The sequence below is a fragment of the Echinops telfairi genome, unplaced genomic scaffold (genome assembly GCF_000313985.2).
Source record: "Echinops telfairi isolate 266 unplaced genomic scaffold, ASM31398v2 ScPeMD7_443;HRSCAF=831, whole genome shotgun sequence".
In the NCBI taxonomy this organism is placed as follows: Eukaryota; Metazoa; Chordata; class Mammalia; order Afrosoricida; family Tenrecidae; genus Echinops; species Echinops telfairi.
This window is the reverse complement of record NW_022104341.1, coordinates 60,277,051-60,286,778: the sequence shown is the minus strand read 5'-3', so window position 1 is coordinate 60,286,778 and position 9,728 is coordinate 60,277,051. Positions and strand designations below refer to the sequence as shown.

Sequence of the window (9,728 nt, the reverse complement as noted above, 5' to 3'; positions counted from 1 at the left end):
TAAGGGCTGTCCTACATGATTTTGTTGGGAATCCTTCCCTATCCTCCCTACAGTCTTGAACTTGCCCCCAAACTATCTCACCAACTTCTTCTTGTTCTCCAAACTCAAAGAACATTTCAACATAATACGATTTCAGTCCCTTCACGGATGCCCAAACCACTGGTTTGGCGTGATATAAATTGAAAAAGTGCAGACTTCTTTGGGGGAAGGATTACATAGATGAGAACACTACCTTCAGAAGTATTTAGACCTAGAAAGAAGATATGTCAAGAAACAATAGTTTCCCATTTTGATATTTTTGTTTAATAAAGGCTTCTGCTTTTTCGGCTGGGAGGAGGGTTCGGTGCAACTTGCTTCAGTCGGTTCGGTGCAACTTGCTTCAGTCGTCCCGCATCTGGGTTCATCCGACACCAGGCGCCTTCGCCATGCCGCCCAAGTTCGACCCCAACGAGATCAAAGTCGTGTATTTAAGGTGCACCGGTGGGGAAGTCGGTGCCACGTCTGCGCTGGCCCCCAAGATCGGCCCCCTGGGCTTGTCTCCAAAGAAGGTGGGTGATGACATTGCCGAGCAACCGGTGACGGGAAGGGCTTAAGGATTACTGTGAAATGGACCGTTCAGAACAGACAAGCCCAGATTGAAGCGGCGCCTTCTGCCTCTGCCCTCATCATCAACGCCCTCAAGGAACCACCCCGGGATAGAAAGAAGCAGGAAAACATTAAGCATCGTGGGAACGTCACTTTCGATGAGGTCCTTGGCATTGCATGTCAGATACAGCACCGATCTTTGCCCAGAGAACTGTCTGGAACTATTAAAGAGATCCTGGGGACTGCCCAGTCTGTGGACTGCAATGTTGATGGGCATCACCCTCATGGTATCATAGATGACCTCAACAGTGGTGCCATGGAATTCCCAGCAAGTTAAGAACTATAAAAGAAGACAAGAAAGTCTCATTTAATAACCAAAAATAATAATAATAATAAAGGCTTCCATGACTTTGTAGCAATCATTATTTTAATAATTCAGTTCAAGTTCTTATCTATGTTCAATTCTTAAGCAAGAAGATGTTGGGTTTTCCAGTGAAAGACAGAGAAAATTATGAAATGTCTCATTTTAGGTCAGTTAGATGCACTTTGAGGACTCTGCTGTGCCTGATCCAAACCAAGGTAGTTTCAGTGGTCTCAAAGGCATGAGAAGGCTGGACAATGAATAAGGAAGAGTGAAGAAGAACTGATGCCTTTGCAAGGTGGTATTGGCCAAGAATATCAATTATACTGATATAAGAATATCAATTATACCACTGATCGTCAGAGGAATGAACAAATGTGGCTTAGAAGTCAAGCCTGAGTTCCCCTGGGAAGTCAGACTAGAGACTTCCTCTCACGTCCTTTGGACATGTTACCAGGAGGACCAGACTCTGGAAAGGACCTTATGCTCGGTAAAGTCAAGGGTGTGAGCCAAAGAACTTTGAGGAGCTAGAGTGGCACATTGCTGCACCCATGAGCTCCAACATAACAATGGCGAGGCTGGCATAGCACCAGGCAGTGTGAGGCAAAACAGACTCGATGGTGTTTACCCATAGCCTACATTCAGAAATGGGGCAGTTTTCTAACCCTGTTATTTTCTATTGGTTCTCTACCTTTGGAATTTTAAAGGTGGGAATGAATATAAATGGCTAGATAATTTTGAAAACTAGGCAACTTGATAGAATATATTCATTTGATTATCCAATCTAATGATCCTGACATCAAACCATCATCTCCTAAATCTTCCCATGATGTGATTTCTAGGCCATTAACCATTGTGGTAGTTACATAATCTGGTGTCAATTTGAGAGGATTATGAGTGAAGGGGTGGAGTATGGCCTGTCAATCAAGTTAACTAATGAGGCCTCTGTGTGGGCGTGGCCTTCTCCTGAGAATTCTGGAGACCCCTGTATTTCCTCCTTGGTGGCGGGAGACACTTCTCTCTCTCAGCTCACTCCTTTGGAGACGCTCTACTGACAAAACACATGGCGCTACGCTGATAGACCCCGTGCCCTGGGAACTGGAGGAGCCATGTGGAGACCCCTGCCAGCGCTGAGATACTTACAATGCCACTGGATCCAAAGACTTTTTACGCACTGGCCTGTGATTGTCCTCCATTTGACAGCATTGCAAGTGCTTCATGAGTCTGAAAAGTACTTTATAGATTGGTATCAGACATATGGGCTAATATCGGATTTATGGGCTTGGACTGGACTGGACTGGGATGCTTTCTTAATGTACAATTACCTTTTATATAAAGCTCTCTCTTATACACATTTGAGTTTCTATGGGTTTGTTTCTGTCGTCTACCCGACTAACATAACCAGGAACTCTGAACCCTAGAAACACAAGTTGTTTACCCTTGTTATTGATCTGCATTACTGCCTGGAGAAAATATAAAGCAGTTTTAAAAACCGAATAAATACTTTTCCCCAGATTTACCGAATAACTGAATGCAAATAATACTTTAAAATGTATTGCATATTTCATTTGACACCTTTGTATAATTGATACTGAAACTTTTTTTGCAAAGAAAATATCTCAAGACAATCTAACATGTTATCATAATTCAAATTTAGTACAAATATTTGAACCTACATTGATATTTATCAATGTCATGGTATTTTGGAATTGATTGGGCAATTAGAGGAAAGTTTTACATTGTAGTCTTTCCTTTTGGAAATGAGGAATTGCTCTTGGCAGTTATCACTGCATCAATTCCACTCATGTACCCTCGGGTGCAGCAGAACCAGCCCTGGGTCATCCCCTCACCCCGCACTACGTTGGAGTTCATTGTTGTAGCCACGGTCAACCCACCTTGTGAGGACCTTCCTAAAATAAGACAGTAACCAGTATATGGAGTTTCTGGCAGAACCAAAACCAGAATGGCGGCCCTGGAGAGCCGTGGGTTTTACAAATCATCATAATGACCTTCATTTCACAAGTGCTTCCCTTTTCTGTAGCACATTATGCTTCCAATGGGGGATATGAAAAGGTATAGGGTGTCTCAAACATTTAAAAAACTAACTTTAAACTAACTGAGTCTTAAGTCTTAAGGCTTGTGAGTCTTAAGCTTGAATGTCCATCTGACTTATCTTGGATCTAAACTGCAGATTCAGATCGTTATTTCTAAGTTAGGGTCTGAAATTTTGTTTAGCTGCTAACAGGCTCCCATGAGAAGTAAATTTTGTTAGTGCATGGAGTACACTTTGAGTAGCAGAATGTAGGGCACATACATGAGTAGGCAATTAATAGACTCTCAGCATCCCCCACCCCTTGCCATTGAATTGATTTTTCCTCACAGGGAAACTGTAGCACAGAATGCTACTGCTCCTTATGAGTTTCTGAGACTGTAACTCTGCGGGGGTAACATGAAACAGCTAGTGGTCTGACTGGCACCTCTGTGGTTAACCGCCCACCACACCACCAGATCTCTGGGACACAGAGAAACACAAAGACTGATGCTCCTGAGCATCTGAAAGAGATGCTAGGAAGGCCTTGACTTTCCTTCAGGAATGCCTTTCAAATACTCAGGTCCTATGTACTATTAGGTTGCAAAACACTAACCTATTATTGTTACTGGTCACATAATTTACTAGACATGAAATAAAAGCAAGGTAATGGAATGAAGGGAGAACTGTGACAGAAGCAAGAAGTAACATCAAAGGAAGAGACAGACACCATAAGAAAAAGTTAGGAGAATTTAAAAGCGTTACAGCCAAGATACCAATATTTTTTTAGAACAATACTTGAAGGTGTGCTGTTATGCAATGCATAACTGGATTCCGAGTCGGGGAATCTTGATTCAAGTTCTGGCGTGTCACTTAGTAGCTACGTAATCTTTAGACAGTTACCTAACCTATTTTGGCCTCAGTTTCTCTATCAGAAAAAAAAAAAAGTTTATGCCACCAGGTTCCCTGTCTTGAATAATTAAATGTATTAAATGAGATTAAATATATTAAAACATTGACACATAAATGTTAAAGAATGCACAAAGCTTCATGATGTATTAGGTTTAGAAAACAGTCTGAACCAATTTAATTTAAAGCAATGTAGGGAAAAATCATTCCAATGTTTCACAAACTATTTGAGGAGATAGAAAAAGTGGATATCCCCTGGAATTTATTTTATGAGGTCACTTAATCTAGATATAACCTGATATAAGAATCATAAATATGAGGAGGGAAAGAACAGGCCAATATCCCACCTGAGCATGAATTTGGTTTGTTTCAAGAATGAAACTGTGTAATATTAGAAAGTTAATTATTATAATCAACCATTGTGTTAGTCTGGGTACTTTAGTGAAACAAATCCACAGAAACTCATGTATAAGAGAGAGTTTTATATAAAAGTTAAGTGTACATCAAGAAAACATCCCAACCCAGTGCTGCCCAAGACCACAAGTCCAACATTAACCCATATGTCCAACACATGGGTTATCTGTATATCATAGCTTGTGAATAAATCTTCCTCCAATCTTGCTGCTACATTCTTCTTCATATAACCCAGCTTCTCTGATGATTTGCTGAGCATACAGATTGTATAGGTATGGTAAGAGGATAGACCCTGGTGCACATCTTTCCTGATTTTAAACCATGGACTGCTCCCTTGTTCTGTTCAGACACCTGCCTCTTAATCTATGTACAAGTTCCACATGGGCACAATGAAGTGTTCTGGAATTCATATTCTACCCCAAATTATCCATCGTTTGTTATGAGTTTGTTATGTTGTTGAATGTCTTGGCATAGTCAGTTAAACACAGGTAGACACCTTTCTGGTATCTTCTGTTTTGAGCCAAGATACATCTGATATCACCAAATATATCCCTTGTTCCATGTCTTTTACTGAAACCAGCCTGAACCTCTGGCATCTCCCTGTCAATACACTGATGCAACCATTATTGGGTGATCTTCAGTCAAATTTTGCTTGTATGAGATATTATTCTATAATTTGAGCATTCTTTTGGGTTACCTTTCTTTGGAATAGGCACAAATATGGGTCTTGTGTTAGTCTGGGTACTTTAGAGAAACAAATCCACAGAAATTCATGTATAACAGAGAGTTTTATATAAAGGTTAAGTGAGCATCAAGAAAACATCCCAACCCAGTGCTGCCCAAGCCCACAAGTCCAACATTAACCCATTGACCCATGCATCCAACACCAATCCACACAGTCCTCCTCCATCTCACAAAACAGATGCAATGATGCTGACTGCAGGAGGAAAGCCGAGTCAGTGAACATGTAAACATCTGAGTGCTGGCAGGTGTCTCCACACTGCTGCTCCAGCATCCAGGGCTGCATCGGGGTAGGTCCATGTGGTTTCTCCTTGGGGATGCCTTGCAGGAAGTCAGCCTTGCAACCTGAAGCAGGGAACTGGCTAAGGCAGCTGCACCCTGGTCTGACCATCAGAAAGCAAGAGACCTGAGAACTAGAAAGACAAGGCTCACTGAGCCATTTATCCCTCTGCCCTTCAATTAACCCCACATGTGTTTATCGGCCAGGTTGGCACAATAAACTAACTACCTCAACCATATAAACATGAAAGGAGAAGAATCAGAAGATCTAAGTAATTTCTGGAGAAAAATTAAAACTAGAGCAATTATATGCTTAATGGTGAGATCCTGGAACCATTCCACTTCAGATAAAAATAAGATAGGGTTGTTAATATGACTGTTTCTACTCAATATGATGGTGAAGACTTTGGCCAGTGCAGTAATGTGTGAGAGCACATACATGTGCTCGCTGGGCAAGGACAAAACAAACGGCACATGATTTCATTGTCGATGTCGAAAAGCCAAGAGAGCTTACAGACAAATGAACATTCATAATAGAGTTTAGTAAAATTGCAGGGTATAAATCAATAAATTGCGATAGGTAGACTGATGGTCCCTCACCAGCTGTCCAAATCCTAATCCTTAGAGCATATGAATATGTTGCCTTACATGGCTGAAAGGAAGTTGAGATGTATGATTACATTAATTGACTTTCTAATGTTAAACATCCAATTGCAATCTGTGGTCATTACATGATTTCATGTCAACTGGATAAATAAATGTAGGGGTGGAATCTAGTCTGTCAATCAGGTCACAACCTGGTGATGCCTCCTTGTGGGTGTGGCCTTCTCATGAGATTCTGAGAACTTCCTCTCTTTCTCCCTGGAGGTGGGCCACATTCTCTCTCTGCTTCATCTTCCTGTTGAGAAGCCACACTCAGAGAGCTGGAGGAGCCTCTTGGAGACCCGCACCAGCGTTGAGATGCTTCCACCGCCACTGGAGCCACAAGACTTTTCACCCAATGGCCTGTGATCTTCCTGCCTTTGGCATCATTGCATGTGACTGCATGAGTTTGAAGAAGGATTTATGGACTAGCATTGGACTTATGGGCTAAAATCAGACTTATGGACTTGATCTGGACTCTGTGATATTAAGCTCTATCTTACACACATATGAGTGTCTCTGGATTTGTTTCTCTAGTCAACCCAGACTAACACACAATCCCAGTCAATTTCAACAGTGTCTCTGGTTGAATCGGACAAGTGACTCTAAAAGATATATATATATATATATATATATATCAAAGTGAAAAGGGCCCCAAAGAGCCAAGACATGTTCAAGAAAATAAATTACAGGACTTACCATACAAGTTATATACCCTGTTTCCCCGAAAATAAGACAGTGTCTTGTATTAACTTTTGCTACCAAAGATGCGCTAGGTCTTATTTTCAGGGGATGTCTTACTTTTGGGGAAACGGGGTAATATTTAAAAGTCACAGTCATAGACATTTTAAGTTCTATCCTGAAGTGCAATGCTGTCTGTGATAGGATAATATCTGTACAACTAGAAGGAAGGCCGATGAATGCAGCTATTCAAACTTATGAACTAACCACTAAAGCCGATGATGAAGAAATTGAAGAATTTCACAAACTTCTAAAAACTGAAATTGATCAAACTTATAGTCAATATACATTGAGAACTATTGGTGAATGGAATAGAAAAGTTGGAGGCAAAGAGAAAGGATCAGTAGTTAGAAAAGATAGCCATGGTGATAGAAATGAAGCTGGAGACTACATGATAGAATTTTGCAAGGCAAGCTTCTTCATTGCAAATGCTCTTTTTCCCCCAACAACATAAATAGTGATTATATACATGGACTTCACCAGATAGAACACGGAAGAATCAAATTGACTGTATATGTGGGAAGAGACAATGAGACGCTAAATCTCATCAGCCAAAATGAGGCCAGGAGGCAACTGATGGAAGAGGTCATCAATTACTTATAAGAAGCTTAGGTTGAAGCCAAAGACAATTACAACAAGTTCACGAGAACCAAAATACAACCTTGACTCTATCCCCCCGGAATTTAGAGCCAATCTCAAGAACATATTGGACACCCTGAACTGTAATGACAGAAGACCAGGTGAGCAGTTGGATGGCAATCAAGAACACCATTTTTTTAAAAGGAACATTCTACATGAATCAAATAAAGGCAAAGGCCATCAACATGACAAAAGAGAACTTCATAAGAAACCCTGAAGTTGGCTCTTGGACACAGAGGAGCTAAAAGAAATGGAAGACATGATGGTAAAGAAGCATAGCAGAAAACTCCAAAAGGAAGCACAAAAAGACCAAGTCAAGCATCGTGATGAATGTGCAAAGACCCATAATCAGAAACCCAAAGGAAAGAGCACACCCAGCATGTCGCAAGCTGACCTAACTGAAGAAAAAAGGTAACCCTTGAATCACAATATTGAAGGATTCTATCAGGAAAGAGAGGTGGCTTGGCAGAATGCAGAAATTACCGAACAGCATCATGAATCTTACATGCAATGAAAATTTTCCTGAAGGTCATTCAACAAAGATTGCAGCAGCACATCCACAAGAAGCTGCCAGAAATTCAAGCCGGATTCAGAAGAGGATGTGGCAAGAGGGATATCATTGCAGGATCTTGTGAAAACAGAATATACCAAGAAAGATGTCTACTCGTGTTTTATTGACTATGCAAAGGCGCTCAATTGTGTGGATCCTAACAGACTATGAGTAGCATTGAGAAGAACGGAATTCCAGAATACTTAATTGTGCTCATGTAGAACCTACATATGGACCAAGGGGCATTTGTTCAAACAGAGCAAAGGAGTACTGACCAACTACCTGGAAGTGATCGCATTTATGTTCATTAAAAAGGAAAGTGATCCAATAACTAATAATGTGGAAATTATCAAACAACACGTTACTAATATCAGTTGCATGCAAGTAAATATTTGCTAAAGATAACTGAAAAATAGCTGTAGTGGTACATCCAAATTGAAGACCAGATCCAGAAAAGGATATGGAACATGGGCTATCATTGCTGATGGCACAAAACGCCAGAAAGATGCTTACTTGTGTTTCATTGACTATGCAAAAGCATTAGACTGTGTGGATCATAAAAAAACATCTGTATGGATCTATATCTATATAACATTGAGAAGTGTGGGAATTCCAGAACACTTAAATGTGCTCAGACGGACCCTTTGCATAGACGAACAGGCAGTCATTTCAACAGAACTGGGGGTACTAAGTTGTACAAAATTCGGAAAGGTGTGCATCATGATTGTATTCTCTCGCCATGTTTACTCAATCTGCATGTTAAGCAAATGATTGGAAATGACAGACTCTGCGGAGAAGAACGCGCTATCAGGCCTGGGGGAAGGCCCATCAACACCCTGCACTATTGGAGAGCACACCTGGCTTACGGAAGAGAAGAGGACTTGAAAACTGCGGAAATGAGAGTAGAGGCTGCAGTGTGCTTGAACCTCGACACGAAGAGAACAAAAGTCCTCACAACTGGACCAATGAGCAAACTTCTGATACATAAGAAAATATTGAAAATACTGATGTTATCAATAATGTTTACCTTGAATCATGAAGAAATGATCGAATAACAACATACTTAGTTGAATAAAGTAGGGATTCTTACCATTAGCTATAGAAAGTTTAACCCAATATGATTAACAGTAAACATTTTTAAAAGTCATTTTATTGGGGACCCATACAGCTCCTATCACAATCCATACATCCATCCATTGTGTCCAGGGCATCTGTACATTGGTTGCCATCATCATTTTCAAAACATTTTCTCTCTACTTGAGCCCTTGGCATCAACTCTTCATTTTTTGCCTTCCCTCTCTCCCTCCCCAGTAATCATTTTAAAGCTGATCTTTAATTTCTTTATCTAGAACTTCTCTTTGCTCAAGAATCCTAGATCATCATGATTTTTGCAACAATGTAACCAGGTGAGTGGTTTCATTTCTAAAAGAATAGATTTTACAGTTACATCAAGCAAGTTCAGGCTCAATGCTGGGGTGGTCAAGAAAACCTTTTGGATGAGTTGTTCCTGGGGCCCAGCCTTTGAGGACGATACACTGGAACACATTTGTTTTTCTTTCTTTCTTTTCTTTCTTTCTTTCTTTTCTTTCTTTTTTTTTTTACAGGGTCTAAAGTCCTCTTTAACCATTGGTGGGAACACTTTACCATAAATAAAAACTCAAGGAAAATAAATACATCAGCTCCTAGGAGAGTAGACGCAGTGTGGACGGCGTGAGGCGGGCGCAGATGCAGGACGCAGAGCAGACAAGACAGGAGGCTTTGGGGGAGGGCAGTGAGAGTCTTAAGTGTCCTCGTGCATGTCCTCTCTGTCGGTCTGGGCGATCTTGCGGGGGGTGGGG

General features: G+C 40.9%; 1 protein-coding gene and 1 pseudogene across 1 annotated transcript in view; one reads left to right on the top strand and one right to left on the bottom strand.

Annotated features, from left to right (window-relative positions):
- Nucleotides 1-371: 371 nt before the first annotated feature.
- Nucleotides 372-922, top strand: LOC101647595 (annotated as a pseudogene).
- An 8,748-nt stretch (nt 923-9,670) lies between these two features.
- LOC101663579 (DET1- and DDB1-associated protein 1-like) overlaps nt 9,671-9,728 on the bottom strand; it is a 472-nt gene continuing 414 nt past the window's right edge. The window contains exon 2 of the mRNA XM_045291744.1: nt 9,671-9,726. Within this exon, the coding sequence (XP_045147679.1) occupies nt 9,671-9,726 (56 nt within the window). The remainder of the gene's footprint in view (nt 9,727-9,728) is intronic.